At 34.9% G+C, this 20895-nt stretch overlaps 1 protein-coding gene across 1 annotated transcript in view; it reads right to left on the bottom strand.

Moving 5' to 3' along the window:
• ANKRD17 (ankyrin repeat domain 17) overlaps positions 1-20895 on the bottom strand; it is a 164936-nt gene that overhangs the window by 27684 nt on the left and 116357 nt on the right. The window contains 8 exon segments of the mRNA XM_045056229.1: positions 6907-7023; positions 8273-8368; positions 10660-10822; positions 11975-12150; positions 12649-12862; positions 13405-13547; positions 18200-18345; positions 18496-18607. Of these exon segments, the coding sequence (XP_044912164.1) occupies positions 6907-7023; positions 8273-8368; positions 10660-10822; positions 11975-12150; positions 12649-12862; positions 13405-13547; positions 18200-18345; positions 18496-18607 (1167 nt within the window).

Below are 20895 nucleotides of genomic sequence, written 5' to 3'. Positions count from 1 at the left end.
ATCCTCTATTTTCTCACAAGGTACAAGCCTGCACCTCACTTCACTTACTGGGGAACTGCTGTATGTTTTTCAGTATATGTGGGGGAAGGGTAGAGGCTTTGAAGAAAAGAGTCAAGTTGTAGAATAACCTTATTGTGGAAAAGGAAAGGGCACTACTAACTGGTGATTTCTAATTGAGGTTTAGGAAACAAAGTGATATTTGAGAGTTAAGCTTTTTAAGGTAAAAATTTAAGAATTGAAGAAGAAGTAGTCCAGACTAAAGAGAAACCATCTGCAAATTTGGATATATGAAAGTGAACAAGTTATGTGAGCAGTAGAAAACCACAGCGAGTGATGAGCCTGGAGGAGTAAGCTAGGAGGACCCGAATGTTTGGATTTTCCCAAGCAGACAACTAAGACAGACGGAAAGTTTTTCAGAAGGGTGTAACGCAATTCCACCTGTGTATTAGAAAACTATGGAAATTGTGGAAAAGTTACATTGGAAAGGAGAAAGACTAAAATGAAGGCAAAAGGTGACGGAGGCAAAACTATTTATTTATGTAGGGAGACTATTAAGCCTACTGCGATACTTCAGGTATCAGGAGTGATAACTGAGAGGAAAGGAAGAAACAGAGACTGACAAAGCTTAGTTTTAAAGGTGATGATGATATGTAGAGGGTTTAAATGTACCAGGTGCTGGATTAAGTTAATTTACTACATGAATTCATTTGATGGATGTAGTGAACGGGAAGCAAGGGTAAGTGAGCAGCTGAAAGTGATATCAAGATTTCATTACTGACTCATAGGTACTGACACCAATAACAGAAAAAGAGATCAAGGAGTATTCAAGGGAAGGGAAGGGAAGGATCCAAGGAAAATCTATTGATAATCTGCTATATACTAAGCATGGTTCTAATCTTTTAGGACTAGTCAGTAAACCAGACAAAATATCCCTACCCTCATGAAGCTTATAAAACTAACATTTAGTTGGGGGGAGGCACATAGATGACAATATGTTAGTTTTCAAAAAGGTGTTAAGTACAATGTATAATACTGGAGAAGGGGAAGAGAAGTATGTATATGGGGACGGGTAAGGGGGGTTGATTTTAAATAGGTAATCAGTGTTAAGTCTCACAAAGGTAAAGTTTAAGTGAATATCTAAAAGATTTGAAATATTTCAGGCAAAGAGAACAGCCAATACATAAGCTGTATGTTCAAGCAGGCCCCTGTGGTTGAAAACAGCACAAAAATGACTTTGCAACAGAATATCAGAGGGTCTGTCTGATCACCTTGGTGTCTCAAAGACTTTATCTTTCAGTCTGAAATAGTGCTGTAGGGTTTTGAGCAAGAGTGGCAGATTTGATTTAAATGATTTAAGAGGATGGAGAATAGACTGCTGAGCAATGGGAATCAGGGAGGTCAGTTAAATAACTACTGGGTAATACAGGTAAGAGATGATATTAATGACTTGAACCAGGGTGAGAAGTGATGAAAAGAGACTAGGATTCTAGATACAGTTATAAGGCAAAGGTAACAAGATTTTCTAAGACAATGGAGGATAGAGAGAAATCAACAATGACCTCAAGGCTTTTAGCATAAGCAGTTCCAAGACAGAGTTGTGGCTCTAGGGTGGGCAAAGATTAGGAGTTGACATTGGAAACAAGTATGAGATGTCTAACTGGTATCCAAATGGACATGTTGAGTAACTAGCAGGAGATGAGACGAGTTTAGGGAAGATATCTATGCTAAAGATATATTTTTGGGATCAGCTGTTATTTATTTAAATTTAAGAAGCAGGATGAGGTAACCAGTGGAAAAAGATGATAATGTAATGAGCCAAGGGGCTTGCCAACTAAGAGAGAAGAGGAGGAAGTAGCAAAGAAGACACAGAAGGAACATCCAGGGAGGTAAGAGAAAAACCAAGAGTGTATAGTGCAATGGAGGTCAAGTGAAGAAGTAGGTCAGGTATGATTAGGCTCCATGAGATGAGGATCGAGCACTGAGCACTGGGTTTGGCTACATGAAAGTCACTGGAGACCATAAAAGCATAGTTTTGGTGGAGTTGTGAGAGTGCAAGCCTGATAGGAGTACGTTCAAAATGAAGGAAGAATTGGAAAGAGCCAAAATAGATGAGTTTGCTGTTATTGTTTGGCTGCAAAGGGAAGCAAAGGGATGAGTTTGTAGCTGAAAACTGGAGACAGGGAGTGGAGGCATCAAAAGGTTTTTTGAGACTGGAGAAATAAGCTTGTATGAAGATGAGAATGATCCACAAGAAGAGGAAAAATGATATAGGACAAAGAGAAAAAAATTGCCACAATGTTTTTGAGTAAGGGTGACCAGATCTAGTTCAACAGATGGGGCTGGTTACAAAAAAGTTTATTTAGTAACTGGGAGGAAGAATATGGGTAGAAATTGGTGGATGGGGAAATGGGTGGGGAAAAGTCTGACAGTTTACTTTTGATGCTCAGTTTTCTCACTGTAAAATGTAAGGTCATTAGTTGAGGATAAAGGAGCAGATGTATTGGAAGTGAGGATAAAGTAAGAAGAGAAAGTAATAGTGGTCTTGATAAGTGGGAGAATGAATGAAATTAGGGAAACACAGTATACTAGGTAGCATTAAAGGGTTCACTGTCACCCATTTAAAGTAAAATTCGTCACCAAGTGAATGTTTTTTTCCTACACGTTTAGTTACTAGGCTACAGGTGGGAGTGAAATAAAAGAGTAAAGAACAGTGAAGGGTGGCAGAAGTGGATCCTAAATTTTTTGGTAGGCAGGGTTGTCAGGATTGTTGGAGGTAGAATTCTAGAGGGAGTAAAGCTGAAAAGATAATCAGAGAATGAAGTGTATAAAATTAAGATTACGGGATGGGCATATTAAAAGCTTCAGGTATAGGCAAAAAAGCCCAATGGAAAATATCTAATAGGAATATTGTAAAACTACACCCTACATAGGTAATGCAAGTTTATAAGGAAAAAGATAGGGGGAGAAACAATAAGTAATAAAGTGCAAGGGTGAAAGAAATATATCAAAAATGCAGATCAACAGTATCCACTAGGATACCAACAGCCATGAGTATAACCTAGCTGTTAATTTCCTAAGAGAGCAAGCAATTAACTGCAAGAGAAGTCCTCAGTTTGACCAGCTAAACTGCTCCAAAGCAGGGACTCTTCCACATAATAAATGCTGAGTAAATATATGTTCACTGAACAAGGATAAGAGAATCTGATAAATATAATGGGCAGTATTTTCAGCAGCAGTTTTTACAAACCTATTAACCAAAATTTTCAAATTAGAAAGGCTGATCAGAGAAGCACTATTATACAAGCAATAAATTACCTATATAGAACATTCAACTTGGACCAGACAAGACCAACTCCAAGATGTTCTTAAATCAGAAATAGTGGAGCCAGAATATACTATGTCTCAAAAGGCAAAAGAATAAAAAAAGAAAAAGGTATTTTCCCAGACATAAATAATAAATGAAAAAAGTGAACCAAACCCTATCAGATACCAATCTGATAATTTTTCAAACAGAAATACTGGGGTAGAGTTTAGGAGAGACGTACCTCCTGTGTAATCCAGAATTTTATCTCTACACCGCCCCCATTCAAAATTGTTTATAAAGTATCAGTGCATGCAGCAGAATCAATTTACATCTAATTAACTTACGATTAAGAATTATTTATTAGTTTGAGTTTTAATATTATGGAAAAATATGCAGTGACATTTGAAAGCAGTTCCTTTTGACTTACTTTAAATCTGAGGCTCTTGGAACATCAAGGTTAAGAAATGTTGGAAAGAAATCAAGAAAATGACACCTGTGTTGCTGATAACAGTATGAAAATATTTTGGAAGTATATCAATTTAAAATATATTGACCCAAGTGAAGAAACTTTATAAAAATTAAAGCACCAAAATATAAGGAAATATGTATAAGGATTTTATAGTAACATTACCTGTAGTGACAAAAAACTGGCAACAAACTTACTATGGCATACATTCTACAGTTATTTAAATCACTAACAACTGACAATATCCATCAATTACTGAGAGAGGAAAAAGCAAGTATTAGAGCAATGCGTTCACATGACCCTTTTTAATAAAAAGTATCACCATCTCCATATGTGTGAATATTCATTCGCTCAAGAAATATTTATTGAGTGCCTATGACATGCCACGCACCATTTTGTGATGCATACATTGTAGTGGTAGAGAGAGTCCAATAAGATAACTAAATAAAATACATTTCAAACGTTACAGAGTGAAAATAAAGAAGGGAAGAAAAGTAGCAAGAGTGTTTGTGGAAGGGAGACTAAAATAAGAGCCAAATGAAGGGACATTCAAGGCAGAAGTCACAGGAAGAGCAGAAGAGGATGGTCTGTATGGATGGAGCAAAGTGACCAAAAGTAATAAAAAAATAAGATCAGAGGTGTAAGAAATATTATAGGTGGGCATATTACATATAGTCTTAAAAGACTTTGTAAGTAATTGCAGAGGTGCAGACTTTGTTACCATGCCAGGTTTTTAGCTTTAGTTATCTTACAATGGTGACATGTTTTTCTTTATGCATATTTCAGTTTAAATTGAACACATTATTGTAATAAAGAAAAAAAACTGAAGTTGACTGAGAACAGATATCTTTAAAAAGATATCTCCTATAAATGGTCTCCTGTCTCTATAATCTACAGGTATGCACTAAGTCCCTAGATGTATTTAATGTAATGTGTAAGTACCAAAGGCATGAAGAAATTAAAGAGTTTATTTAAAAACAGATTTTTAGGGGCGCCTGGGTGGCGCAGTCGGTTAAGCGTCCGACTTCAGCCAGGTCACGATCTCACAGTCCGTGAGTTCGAGCCCCGCGTCAGGCTCTGGGCTGATGGCTCAGAGCCTGGAGCCTGTTTCCGATTCTGTGTCTCCCTCTCTCTCTGCCCCTCCCCCGTTCATGCTCTGTCTCTCTCTGTTCCAAAAATAAATAAACGTTGAAAAAAAAAAATTTAAAAACAGATTTTTATGTCTCAGTTGTAGAAAGGATGCTTTCTAGATTTGATAAAAATGCAAAAAGAAACAGTAAGTATCATAATATAACTTAGAAACAGAAGAATTCTAGTGCAAAAATAGGAGAGTAATGCAAAAACAGGATATTATAATACTTTGGGAAGAAAGAACTAAAAAGAACTAAGAGGTATGTTATGGTCAGTTAAGGAATGAGTGGGACCCTGGGAATTTGGAAGGAAAAAACTGGGTTCGAATCCTACCCTAGCTTAATCAAGTTATTTAACTTCCCATAGATTTAATTTCTCCATCTGTAAGAGGAAAGGAGTAATACTTTTTTTAGTGAGAAGACCAAAATAATACATTTTATCATACAAATTGGCCCTATTATTTTGCTCGGTATTTAAGAGGTATTAAATATTAGATAAAATTGAATATGAAAACAGGTCAAGTAATAGTTATAATAACTATCTACCTCTCAATGTGCTCATGTTGTTTTAAAATTTCAAAATGGATGGGGCGCCTGGGTGGCTCAGTCGGTTAAGCGTCCGACTTCGGCTCAGGTCATGATCTCGCAGTTCATGAGTTCGAGCCCCGGTGGGCTCTGGGTGTGATTCTGTGTCTCCCTCTCTCTGGCCCTCCCCTGCTCACACTCTGTGTCTCTTTCTCTCTCTCAAAAATAAATAAACATTAAAAAAAAATTAAAATTTCAAAATGACCAAAAAAGTGAATTTTATCAGAAATTAAACCAGAGTTTAAAAAATGAAGAGCCTCCAGTATTAAGTATATTTTCTGAAAAATAATAGCGTATTTTCACATTTAAATTAGAACAAAATGGGGGTGCCTGGGTGGCTCAGTCAGTTAAGCATCTGGCTCTTGGTTTTAGCTCAGGTCATGGCCTCACAGTTTGTGAGATTGAGCCCTGAGTCCAGCTCTGTGGTAACAGCACAGAGCCTGCTTAGGATTCTCTCTCTCTCTCGCTCTCTCTCTGCCTCTCCCTGCTCATGCATGCACAGTCTCTCTCTCTCTCTCAAAATAAATAAACTTAAAAAAAATAAATAAATTAGAATAAAATGTTGAGAATAATTCATATTTTGTTTATGTAAGTTGAAATACGCAGTTTAACAAAGTCAGCAAGTATAATAAAAAAGGAGCTGACTCAAATCAAAAAGATTAAAATTATCACTCTATATCCTTTATAAATTTAAACAGTAATATTAAATCTGAAGCATTTTTAACCTTTTTAAAAAAGATGAAATATGGCAGAATATGTATTCCATAATATTCAATGTCAACCAACTCTTTTCTTGCTGTGATTACTATTTGCATTACATTCCAGAATGCAGAGTTATTGACAGGAAGGGGGAGAAAGAAGGAACTATGGGACTGTCAAAACCAAATGTTGTTTGGAGTATTTTACTGCCCGTGAGAATAGGTGGGAATGATGTTGTTCTGCCTGAAAGAGAAAAGTACAAAAGAAATCATCCATTTAAAAAATGAACTCATTAAACATTCTACCAAGTGGCTGTAACTCACTGGTTGGTTATGTGTTGGTAATGCATTTGGTACTCTGATAAATCTGCTGGCAACAAATTACAAGGTATAGGATCAGTGAAAGATCAATTTGGATGGGGATTAAGAGATCATTCATTCGTTAAGACTCAACTTGATTATTAGAGGCTAGGTTTTCTGACTTCCAGATGAATTCAATTCCTATAATAAAATTTAGTTAATTTGATTACAAAGAAAATTCTTTTAATGATATTGAAGATAGTCATAATTCAATTTGAACCAAACTTGAGGGAAAAACATGTACATAATTTAAACCAAAAACAAAAGACAAAATGAAAGAAAAATAAAAGATAACAGATTACAAATTAGGGAGAAGGAAAAGGAAAAAAGTTGGTATTTTTCACATGTAAAGGTTATCATTACCTTTTCCAAGTCTAACTCTTCTAATAAAATGCTGGCATTTTTGTTTGCTTCAGCAGCCTGTCTATCTTTGGCTTGTACTATTGATTCCATACAAAGATGACACTTCTTCAGCATCTCCTAAAATAAAAAATTAAGATGTTTGCAGCCTCAAAACACAATTCACATTTAGAGAGACTCCTGAAAACACAAAGATATTTAATTAAGGTACCTGAATGAACATAAGCAATAAACATCAGTGGTAGGGCAAAAAAGGGTAAAAACAAAACCATAATCTAAATGGTATATGTTTTTTAAGTTACACAAGCAAAGAGCCTCTACTGTCCTTCAAAATAACATCCATGTGACTGGTATTTTGGAAACTAAAATTACTCATTCCTAAAATTTCAATGTAAGAAATCATATAGCAAACACAGCTTTAATAATTTATGCCAGCTGGTTAATGGGCTGAAGGGAAAGGTCAACGTCAACAAAGAAAATGGGTTTAAAAAATTAAAGAACTTAATTGACGGGAACTGTTTCAAATATTTAAGCTTTGTTGCTACAACTTCCTGTGCAAGAATCACACTTAAAGAAATCATAGACATGGGTACTTACATACTTTTCTCAGTGATTTCATTCTCGGGACATACTATTTAACAGGAAAGGGCTATTTCCCTATACAACGAAAGCCTTATTTTTAATCTCCCCACCCCTCCAAAAAAATCCCACAAAAAACAAAAAACAGTGGTATCCAGGAATGTTAATTATCATAGAGAAATGTACAGGCGGGCGAGACCATGAATTAGCTATGTTAAATAAAACTCATGAAAAAAAAGTGATCACTATTATGTAATGACTGCTGAGAAAGACATTTTTAGATTTATTGACCTCTTTGCATTTTCAGACACATGTCTTAGGATTTTAGTCAAATGTTAGTATAAACCCCAAATTAAAACATCACCAGGGAAACATCTCAATTAGATCTCTAATAAGATTTACTTCACTTTCTCCACTTTTTCGGCAAAAATCCTAGCCAATTCATTCTTAAGCTGATAATTACTCCAACTTTTATATTATATCGAAAACATAAAGTTTCCTTGCCCATGACTATAAAAAGTACTATGCTCAGTTTTAGTTAGGTCTTAGAGAATGCTTTATTGCTTCATTAGGTAACTGAATAATCTGAAGCACCTTTTAAATACAATACTGCATTCCCAAATACTAGATAAATGAAAACTACTACATACCACACATTATTGCTTAGACTAAGACTTTTTTCTTAGCGTGAGATACACACACACACACACACACACACACACACACTTACAAAAAAACCAAATGAGATCCCTAGCTCATATACTGGGATGAACTTAATCACTATTATTACCTTATCAGTGATGGTTGCTATGTATCTCATACATTCAGAATCTGATGGAAACTGATTGACTTCTTTGACTAAGTAGCGCACCACCTTCACATGACCCTAAAAAACAGATACCAATATCAGATTGAAAACAGACTCTTAACAGGATTCAGTAAATCTATAGTCTTGTCTTAACTAAGATTACTTTGACATCAGTGCCACAAAATAAAGTCTTAGATATCATTTGCACTGTAAATGAAAAAGAGACAAACTTTGGTTCTGATAAGTTAAATCTATACTGTTCATTCTCATCCCACCCCTCTGAAACAGTACAGAATAACCTGATCTAAAATTCTAAACAACACTGAATGAAAAGCCAACAAGCCAAAAATTAGTATGAAGAAATGGGATATGTCTGAAAGAAAAAAAAAAAAATTCATTTGTTTCTAGCTAATTCATAAGTGAGCATCCTATTTCAATTCTAAGCCCTGAAAGAATAGAAATAACAATTTTGTTCTTTCAGATAAAAACTAAAAGCATAACACTATACTAGTAGTACAAAAGAAATAAGATACACTTTCCTAAAGCATGAGCTACGATTATATTATTCACTGTAACCCAGTTCACTAAGTAAAGCTCAAAACTTTTAGACCAGGACTCAAGAGACCCACAATTCCTATGAATTAACTAGTTTTGATAAACAGACTGTTTATATTTAGTATATTTCCCTATCTCTTCCTTTTCATCTACATCTTTTTAAACTATTCCTATTCCTATCTTTTAATGAATAGTTCAATGCCATTTACATCATTTCTTGATAACTTGCCAACACTTCTATGGTATTTAAATTATATGGGACACCTCAGTTACCTGACCTTGTATGTGGATCTTATTTCCTCTTATTAAATCATATATTTCTTTTAAAAAAAAAAAAAAGTGCAACTGCTGTACTCTGTACAATGTAATAGGCCAACCATTACAGTAACACATGGTAGATACTAAAAAATAAATAAATAATGGGATGAATACAAAAGAATATAAAAGATAAACACTGTTCTTAAGGAATTAAGTCTATTTGGAAAAAGAAGACATATGCGTGATAGAGTAGTAACAAGATAATTTTTGTCAAAATGAATGATAAAAGTAACAGATTGTAGAACTTCTACAATGTTTAGAGGATTAAATGTCCTGCTGTGAGCTCAAATAGGATTGGAAGTGTTTTTGTAGAATGGGAGATTTAAACGATACACAAACAATGAATAAGTCTGGAAAAATAATGAAGAATATGGGTATTTCTGAGATGAGAACAATGGTGACGTAAGAGATGGTAACAAACAAAAGACCAAGCAAGGAGAAGACTCCACATCAGAAATTCAAAATAGGGGATGAGCTCTAAGGGCACCATATTATGTTGGCTTTTGACTAACAAACTAAGATTGGGTTTCAAAGGATGACAGAGACTGAAGGGAGGAAAAAGTTCTAGAAGAGGATACTAACATAGTGGAGTGGTTAGGAAGATGAATGATATGTTACCTTGCTTGGAGAAGAGGTAGTGAGAAAGAGGAAGAGAAAGAGAAAAAAAGAGGAAATAACAAGAGATTCAGTGTCTAGGTAGTCTAGAATACCTAGGGACAAGGTGGTACAAAGCACAGACAGACGGAATAATAAGAAAAAAAAGAAGAAATACGATTTCTTGCAATTTATATATTAAAATCTTCAATACAACAAAATAATTTGGAACCTACCAAGGGATTTTACCTACCTGTCTCAAACTGACAAAACTTGAATTTTAAACACTGAACAGTAATCCAGTTTTCCTAGTAACAAATTAAAGCTGAATTTAAGAGACCAACCAAACTATTAAATCACTCTGTGCTATGCATTATAGGAAGAGAAACAAAGTTTCTCTTTTCACAAAATTTACTTCTACTTCTGAATGTAGTTCATTTGATTTTCAGGCATTTCAAAATATTGGTGGCTGGGTTTTCATTATATAATTCTCTTGTTCCTAGTAATTAAAGCAAATGATTAAAAATAAAACCAATTTAAGTTAATTTTTTCCCTGCTGTGCTAATACAAGAAAACATTCATCCATAAGTAATTAGTTACTTTTAACTGGATTTACATTTTGTGTGAAAGATTAAGATTGCAACTAGATTTTGGAAATACTACTTAGAACTACTTTTTAAAAGTTTACTTAGCTTAACTTATCAATATGGGTAATATTAATGGTTTTTCTGGGATACCTGTGTCTACCTTTCAGTGTTGCCATGAGTGATTATTTGCTTATTATTTTACTGCTTTCATCACTACCGCTAAATCCTAAAATGAGAGTCTTTAGTAATCACTAAACTATACATATCCAGAAAAGTTGAAAAACATCCAAGTGAATGAGGATGAAAGACTTCTACCTTCCTAAATGCTGCCATCAGAGGAGTTATCTTGCGGTTGTCTGCTGCATCCACATCTGCACCTGCTTGTACTAGTAACTGAACCACATCAAGGTGTCCGCCATTTGCTGCTAGCCACAATGGAGTGTTCCCCTTCTTATTACGTACATCAATGTGAGCTCCCCTAAACGAATGACACAGGTATTGTTTAAAATAAATGGAATGACACAGATAACGATAAAAACCAACTATTAACATATGAAAAATATTCTGTAAAAGTGAAATATTAGATATAATATTCAAGGACTTAAATACATTTTTCTCTCAAAATTACAAGGAATTTCTAACCATCAAATTTAAAAGTCTTCAAATTAAAAAACAACTGTATACTAATAATTGCTTTTCTTATTTTAATGACTGCATAATTCTGGGTTTCAATCCTGAGAAAATGTGAAGTTTCATTTAGTGAAAAATATAAGTACATCCTGTTAATAGCATAATCAATACATTAAACAAACAGTATGCAAGAGACATAAACAGTATCTTACAAGGCACTTGTATCTATTTCAGATTACTTGTATTTATGTATTTTTTATTATGTGGCTTCAGAAAAGAATGAATCTAAAAATAACATGCAGATTTAGCACTCAGTGGGCATCATGGTAAGTAAGACTCATGGTGAATAACAGGTGATAGCAGCTACTACTAAATACTACTGCTTAGGACACCATGCAAATGTCTTTAAGACTGTTAAAGCAAGAAATCCAATTCAGCTGGCAAGCATCTTTGGAAGACTGGCAGGAACTTCTAAGTGACTGAAAGCAGGGATTCCCCTGGATCCTGTCTGATACCTTGAACAATTCTGTAACTGTCACTTAAAAGCCCTAATTGCTATTAAAAACAAAAACAAAAACAAAATATAAACAAATTAAAAAACAACAACAACAAAATCAACAACAAAATCTTAGACTGCTGCTAGATTTTTAAGATTTCCAGCGATAACTCTCTGGAAAACTCAAACTGTGTCGGAGATGTGAATATGCAGGCCAACAGCTGGATGTTCAAATAGCGTATTATAGTACTTTAAAAGTGTATACACACCCAAGAAAGGAAGAAGAGAAGTATTTCTAGGTTGCACTGAAATAAATCAGACAACGTAGCATAGCTCTAGATAGGTGGGAAATAACAGAAGTAGGTGTAAAAAATAAAACGAAACATGCAATTGTAGTTTACAGAAGTAACCACATTTGATATTTTAATAGTACAATTTGCCCAGAGAGAATAGTAATCACTAGTAACACCATAGTCACATATGAAGGGCATGATAACATCATACCTGCCAATGAGAAGCTCACAGAATTTATAATGCCCTTTATCTGCTGCTATGGTTAAAGCTGTATCTCTCGAAGAGGGCACTGGAGGGGCATTAACATCAGCACCTTTATCCAAAAGAACTCGGCCCACCTCTGCATATCCACCAGAGGCAGCTTCCATGAGTGGTGTGAGGCCAGTCTAGGTTTAGCGAAAAATAAAAGCAACACATGAGAGACTGAAAAGAGCGAAAATGTTTAAAGAACCACCTGGGGAACAACTTGATATAGTTGCTACAAAGAGTCACAACTAAATTTCAGCACTGACACTACAGCCTGAGTTAGTGTGATCCAGAAAGATGATTCTACTTAATGTCAATTTATTGTGAAAAAAACTTGCCAAGATGCAAGTACTTGGCATATAACTGGCACTAATAAATGTTTCCTCTCTTCTCTTTCACAAAGTACGTATTTTCTAGCTGATAACCCTAGTATGCCATTTTTACCTATAAAAATTTAGTGTTAAAGTATTTTCAAGAGTTAATGCTTGACTCAGTACACAGAATGATTTTTGATTAAATACATATGTAAGATATATGTTACTAGAAAATACTAAAATTATAATTAGCGTAATGCTACTGTACACCTTAAATATCGAAGCAATAAATAAATCCATGTATAAATCTCAGATTTTTCTTACCTTAGCTCTGTGTTCCACATTTGCTTTTCTATCAAGCAGAAGACTAACCACTTCAGTTCTTCCTTGGAAGCAGGCTAAGGTAAGGGCAGTGTTCCGATTGGTTTCTATTTGAGCATTTATGTCAGAGCCCATGTCTAACAGGAGCTTAACAGCAGCTGTATGCCCATTCATAGCTGCTAACATCAGAGGAGAAATGCCCAATTTGCTACCAGTTCTGGGGGTGGAGGTATGGGGAGAACAAAAGGAAAAGATATAAAATTTAAATGTCCCAGAAAAAATTGGATGAATTTTATAGAATTCTATTTCAGGATTTGATTCTTTAGTTTGCAGGACTATTTAAAATAATAATTTTTCTCAGCCCTAGTAAGTCTATGAGATACTACCAAGACTCCATTAGAAATCTTTTACCACCTAGACCTAGACTACTTTCTGTAGCTCATCCAACATAATGACTTGGGCTGAAAAGTAACTATTAAATTATTAAGTGATTATTAAGATGGGCTTTCCATCCTAAAGCATAAAAACTGTTTACTTTTACTACCATAAGAAATAGAGTAAGTGATGGTTTCTCAAGTTCTATATCAATAGAATAGTTTTAAATACTTAAATAAAATTAATCTTAAAAATCTCTAACAATTTGGATTCTAAACTCATAATGAAGGCATTTTCTAAATATGGCATAAGAAATAGAAGTGTTCTACAAATAGCTTTGTCATAACACTCTTAAGGGGCTTATAGAGAGAGAATAAAACTTGCCTAGAATTAATCTCAGCTCCTGCATTTAGTAATATTTTGATAATGTTCACATAGCCACCAGAAGCAGCCAGGCTTAGAGGTGTGTAATCAGAAACATTCCTGTGCTCTTTATTTGCCCCTCGAGCTAACAACAGCTCCACCACCTGAAAAGAAAAGAGGAAAAGTTGTGTTTTCTTCTTATGGTGAAACAATTTGCAAAGTGTGTATTTCTGATTTCTTTATTTTTCTGTATATCGTATAAGAAAACAGAGGAAAGTCCTTTTTTTAATCCTTTGCACAAAATCAGCTTCAAATGATAGCAAGAGCTCTTATAAGCCAACAGAAAGCAGGCTTTTCAATTAAAATCCATTTTGGGAAAAAAAAATCCATTTTGGAATTTGTTAAAATGGCACAGTGTGTTCATGAAAGACCAGGGTCTCAGATCTGCTGGATCTCAGTGTGTTGTTGTGCAATGCTATCTTAGCAATTAGCATTTCTCTGTTATTTCATCACATAGTGGTAAAACGGAATAAGATTTTTTCATTTATAATGATTTAAAAATATTTTTTTAAACTTATAATCAATAACAATGTTTAAAAACTTGGAATAGGGGCGCCTGGGTGGCGCAGTCGGTTAAGCGTCCGACTTCAGCCAGGTCACGATCTCGCGGTCCGTGAGTTCAAGCCCCGCGTCAGGCTCTGGGCTGATGGCTCAGAGCCTGGAGCCTGTTTCCGATTCTGTGTCTCCCTCTCTCTCTGCCCCTCCCCCGTTCATGCTCTATCTCTCTCTGTCCCAAAAATAAATAAACGTTGAAAAAAAAAATTTAAAAAAATAAATAAATAATAAAAACTTGGAATAAAAGTAATATTTATTTTTTCCCAATATTTTATGAAAAATTTTAAACATATGGAAAAGCTTAAGAAATTTACATATACTTGCTACCTAGATTTTACCATTAATATTCTACTACACTTACTTTATTACATCTTTCATCTGTCCATTTTCTGATGCATCTCATTTCAAAGTAAAATGGACACCTGCAATTTCCCTTAAGTGCATTAGCATGTGTATCATTATCTAGAATATTACTTGCTTTAAATTTTTGGGGGGTAAAATATATAACTTACAACCAATGCACAAAACTTGGGTGTATATTCACTGAGTACTGACAAATGCATAAAACTAATGTAATTTTTTTTTTTTTTAATTTTAATACTTTGTTTTTAATGGTTATTTTTGAGAGAGAAGGCGTGAGCTGGGGAGAGGCAAAGAGTGGCGGGGGGGGACAGAAGATCCAAAGAGGACTCTGCACGGACAGGAGCAAGCCCAATGCAGGGCTCGAACTCACAAAACCTGAGTTCATGACCTGAGACAAAGTCAGACGCTCAACAGACTGAGCTACCCAGGGGCCCCTAATATTTTTTTTTTTTTTTTTTTAATGGACAAAGAGAAAGGGCATGAGTAGGGGAGGGACAGAGAGAGGGAGAGAGAGAATCTTGAGCCCTACATGGGCTCAATCTCACAACCATGAGATCATGACCTGAGGCAAAATCAAGAGTTAGACACTTGACTGAGCCACCTAGGTACCCCAAAACTAATGTAATTTAAATCCTGTTATTTATTCATGCCCCTTTCCCAGTCAATCTCACCTATAGACTAATTTCATCTATCTTAAATCCTCATATAGATGAAATCAGTGTTTGAAAGTCATATGCAGGTATTGCATACCATTCCATTATATGAATATACTATAGGTGATCTATTCTCCTACTGATGAACAGCTTTGCTGTCTCTAGTTTTTGGTAAATTTGAATAAAGTTGTTATGAACATTCTTCCAGAAATACATTTTCATTGCTCATGGGTTCCACCTAGTAGAATTTCTGGGTGTATGTTCAGTTTTGTAAGAAATTGCCAGACCTTTTCCTAAAGTGGTTATACCATTTATACTCCCACCAATAATAAGTGAGTCCTGGTTGCTCCACATCCTTGGCAAAATTGGTATTGCCAGTCTTTATAATTTTAGCCATTCTAGTTGGGTGTGTGGTGGTAACCCACTGGGGTTTTAATTTACATTCCCTGATAGCTGAAAAACATTTACCATTTATTTAAGTACTTATTGGCGTCTTTTGTCCATTATGCCATTTAATGCACAAAACAACTCTTTGACACAAGTGCTAGTATTTTCACCTTCATTTTACAAATGAGGCAGAGAAAAGTTAAGGACTGTCCAAGATCATAGCTCTTACCTTGCACTTAGTATTGTTTTTTAATTTTTTTTTTAACGTTTATTCATTTTTGAGAGACAGAGACAGAGCATGAGCGAGGAAGGGGCAGAGAGAGGGAGACACAGACAGAATCTGAAACAGCTTCCAGGCTCTGAGCTGTCAGCACAGAGCCCGACACAGGGCTCGAACTCACAAACTGCGAGATCCTGACCTGAGCTGAAGTCAGACGCTCTAACGACTGAGCCACCCAGGAGCCCCTACCTTGCACTTAGTATTAGTAAAATATCCTACAAACTAACTAGGAAATAACAAATAAATGTTAATGAACAGTGCTTTATCTTAACATACAAGCTAAAACTTTACTCATAGGAATAAAGCTATGACTAATTTTAGATTACGACTTTGTGTCCATCACTTTTTTGCTTTTAGAGCCAGAAACAGTAGGTGGCTTATGTGACAAGGTTATAAACACAAGACCAAAAAAATGATATTAGGCTAAATTTTACAGAGTCCCTTAAGCAAGAAAGTAGAAAACCCTAATCAAATTTCTAAAGTTATTAATTCCATGACACAAAGATAACTGAGCTTAGTTATCTCTCAAAGGGAATGGTCTATTCCCAGAAAGAAATAAATACTCAAAGATTATAGTATGCTATAGGCTTTAATACTGCTTTGAAAGGAAGGAAATCAACTGATTCTTTTTTGATTCAACACTGAAAAAATTGTTATTTTATGAAGCAAGTATTATTTCAAGCTATACAATGATTGAAAATTTCAGTTATATCAAAATTTTACCTTCATCATATTCCAAAACAGAACCATTTTCATTCCCAACTAAGTTTTTCAATTTAATGTTGTTATTAATTGCAAAATTTTCTGCGATACCATTTCAACTTGAGATTAATAGGAATCTCTACATTTTCTGATGTGGTGGAGATAATTTATCAAATTAAATAGCTTATTTTTTCACTATTTACTTCCTATTATTTGGGTTAAAATCCTTTTAATATACCAATCACCTCTACTATGGAATGCAGGAAGGGAAACAATACAAATGTATTCACATTATCAACCAGAAGGAACAGCACAGCAGAGACACATTCTTTGTTGTCTCCTACGCAAAACATCTCTAGAAAGTGCATCTAACTATCCACACACCTATAATCTATTCCAAATATAAAGGAGCAAAAATTATAAATTTAAAAATTATAAATTGGCCAAAGCAACAATTGTATAAAAAAAAAAAAAAAACTATTATCACTAGGCTCCAATTCTTTTTAATCCACAAGATAAAGGATCACTAATTGCTATCTTTCTATATACATGTACCATTTTATTAGATTTCCCATTCTTTCTGCACGAGAATTATTCTACCTCTTAAAAATCTTTATCTTCTGGTTTACTAAAAACTCCAGTGGGTTTAGCTGACTAGAGTTCAATATAACCTGATGTGTTATGACAGGCAAAGGGTGGGAGGCAGTTTGGTTTTGCACAAATAGGGAAGTAATAACCTACCACCTCCCTGGCCAGAGTAATTTTAGATAGAGTATTTCAGGAGGTATACTGACATAATGGATAGAACAGCCAGTTGAAGGATTTGGAAAAGATATCCTCAAACCAATAATCAAAAGAATAGGGTACACTTCAAATAGAGAACAGGTAACTGGCAAATACAGCCTCAAATATCTGTAGATATAAGAGAGTATAAACCTCTTTCAATTAATCAAAGAACAGAATTAAGAATAGTGGGGAAACTTAGGGAAGGCATAATTCAGGTTTGATAATTAGGAGAACTTTATAATAGGATGGCAAAAAAAAAAAAAAAGTAAAAGATTTCTAAACTGAGTAAGACACTGACCTGGTTAACCCAGGGTACTTCCTAAATCTGAGATTCAACAACTCCCTAATTGAAAAGTTGTCAGTCCACAGAGACAGCACAACTGGCTAATCAAAATCCTTACAACTGGATTTAAAAAACAGATTTAAAACATTAGGTTGCCCAGCTGTTCATTAAATGCCAGAAAACACACATGGGTGTAAAGCTATAACTTCTTGCGCCTATGCCTGATCACACCAGCTGTTCTACTTTCCTTAAAAAAAAATGAAAAGATCATACAATCTTATCCGAGAACCTTTCTTCCAGATTTGAGGAGTGGGGGAAGATGAAAAGAACAACTAAAAACTGAATGCTCTTAATTCCCTACTAATCTTATACATAGAGAGCAAAAGAAGCTGAGCTTAAGTACCTTTCATGCTAGGTACTCTAGGATAGGAAAAGATGAATGATTATAGGCCCTGCTTATGAGGAGTTTACAGATTTGATTGAGAATGCCTTAATCATTTCCTTAGCCTGAATGCAACACAGGGATTCCTACGGCAGATACTACTTTCAGATGAACAGAATAATAAACATGATTTTTCTGACACGATAGCTTATGCTAACACTAATACTTGAAATTATTATCTATTAGCAAAAGGACAGTTACTGTGATAAATCCAGATGCCAATCCTCTATTACCATCAAATCATAAAAGTTAAAACATATATTTGCTAAACAGATGGACAATTATTACAATGGAGAAAACGTTACCTCCTGCCTTCCCCCAGAACAAGCCAAAGATAGCGGTGTGTCCTTGGTTCTCTCTGACTGGGCTTCAATGTCTGCACCATTGTCCAGCAGTATTTCCACAACACCAACATGACCAGCTGTAGCAGCCAAGATAAGTGGAGTAAAACCTAGAGGAAAAATAATGATCTTCTCACTACATGCTAAGCAAAAGAACAATAGTGTTTTCCATTATATCTATCACAATAGGCCTAGAAGCAGTATTTCTTCACAAAATACAAATATTCCAGAAAAAAAAAATTAACAGAAGTAAGCCCTACCTTTCTTGTCTCGGTGCTCAATACTAGCTCCTCTCTCTAGCAGTGTTTGTACCAGTTCCTCATGACCACCAGCACAGGCAAGTGTTAGCGCCGTATCATGATTACTTTCAGTCTATAAAAAAATTATTTTTTGATCAGCTTATTAGATAATTTTCAAATGACAGCATCAATTATATAATATATACTTATACCAAATACAGATACAGATGTACCATTCTACTGTATCAAACATTCGGGTATTAAGTCGTTCTTTTTCCATCAGCGGCTAACGTGTGATTTTGTAAAGGCTACAAAATAACATTTGAACTTTATGGGCAATTCTTAAAGCAGGCATGAAGGAAAAAAAAGTATGATTTTCCAACCATATGCTATTTACAACTACATGATTAAACACTGTTAGACTCATTTTTACTTCTAGCCATTAATGGAGTAGCATAGACAACAGCACAGACAAGATTTGTTTTCCTATCTCAAAGAACCAAAAAAAAAAGGGGGGGAGGGGGCAAACTATTTGAAATGATGGTGTTTAGAGAGGCAGTGCATGGATTGCAGTGATCTCGGAGGACAGAAATGATTAACTCAACTTATTGCCTAGAGAGTTTCAAGGCTTCAGGGCAGACTGGGTACCCAAACACAGCCTGTCAATCTCCCTGAGTTGAAAAGGCAGAGTTTGGAGAGGTCAGGATGGCTGGAATTCATGGGGCAGACTACTAGAGAGGAAAGTACTACAAGAGTACTCTAGATTAGCAACACTAAGTGATGCTTTGCCTAGGAAACAATAAATGACAGTTAAGTTAAATGAATGACAACAGCTATACGGGATTACAGATTCAAAGACTATTTCTAATAAAACAAATGACTACATATATGAAATATATATTTATTATGTTTACATATTTATATAACATTTATTATATTTATGTAATAAATACAAAAAGAAACGGCATTTTCTCCCAGAAGGTCAATAACTCTAAAAACCAAACTCTGTCATAAAAAAAAGAATAACAAGAGACAAAAGGCAAAATCGATAGAGTCAAGAAATAAGAAAAAGCCTACTAGTCAGTGATGAAGAGGGAGACCGCAAAAGCTGCTCTGCAGAAGAGGCTGGCAGAGAGCAGAGCTACTGACTGCAGAGATCAGGGATGGCCACAAGGGAGAGATGCACCAACTACAACAATGAAGAAGGACATGAATACTTAAATGAGTGACCGCTCTGACTGTGTAATAGTATTTGATCTTCATTTCAGGTTTATAAGGAAGGAATTATTATGTTTGATTTCAGAAAAAAAGAGACAAAGCCTCAGAGAAATAACCTTCCAATGGTCACACAAGCTAATAACTGATAAGGATCGGCTTAAAAAACCAAGGAGATCCTGGATATCAAAATCCTCCTTTCCCCATCATAAAGCAGTCCTATGGCACAGCCAATGGAGGTCAATATAATGTTAAGTCTCTCTGCCTTATATGCTCTCTCTGTTAGTGTACAGACCATTAGAAGAGTCAACTTTATGATGAAGAGTCCACTTTATGATGAAGTTTATTAGTTGCTAAGAGTTGCTGGGGGTTAAAAGAGTAATTTAGGAAAGTGGTGCCAATTTTAAATAGAAACTGAACAAACAAAATTTGAAAAAGATCAGCATGGGAAATTTTAGTGGATTAGTAAAATATTGGTTTTTTCCCACATTATAAAACATCAGCTCAACTGACATTTATTAAGCACCTTTTATGTTCAAAGTACTCTGTTAGGTACTTCAGGGTTGACAAAGATAAATAAATACAGTCCCTGCTCACCAGGAGCTTAGTGATTACAGCAAAGGGAAAATTTAAGTTCAAACTATGGAAGAAATATAAACAAGGTATTATGAGAGTTGAAGGAAAAATATTTAAAGCTAAGAAAAGAGGGCTTGTCAAATTCCTTGGGGAACTTAAGAGTGGGCAACTTCATTAATATCTTACGATAATCTTCTAAAGACAATAATGAAAGAATTTAAAGATTCTGAAGTGAGGTTTCCACCTTCCTAATACACACCTACACAATCCCCAAACAGTAAGAAACACTATCCTGATTTGTAATACCTCAAGAAACAAATTAACTGAAGCAAAAGTCTGGGTTAAAATTAACAATGATTGATAAAGCACAGAAAAAAAATAGGTGTTTTCAAGATTACTAATCAAGGAAATAATGATAACAATATAGGGTGATGACTTTCTGAAAGGCAATGTATCACTAAAGTCATGTTATATAACACTGGCTAAGAAGTCACACACATTGTCATGTATCTATATCTAAGAGAAAGCTGAAAGGGAGAGAGATGCCCAAAGCTTTGTTAAAAGCTCATTCAGGTCTACATTCTAAAGAAAATTTCCATTTAGCCTATAATACCATAAAATATACAATTT

The sequence above is a fragment of the Felis catus genome, chromosome B1 (assembly GCF_018350175.1).
Source record: "Felis catus isolate Fca126 chromosome B1, F.catus_Fca126_mat1.0, whole genome shotgun sequence".
In the NCBI taxonomy this organism is placed as follows: domain Eukaryota; kingdom Metazoa; phylum Chordata; class Mammalia; order Carnivora; family Felidae; genus Felis; species Felis catus.
The sequence above is the reverse complement of the archived record's forward strand: the minus strand, read 5'-3'. Positions and strand labels throughout refer to the sequence as shown.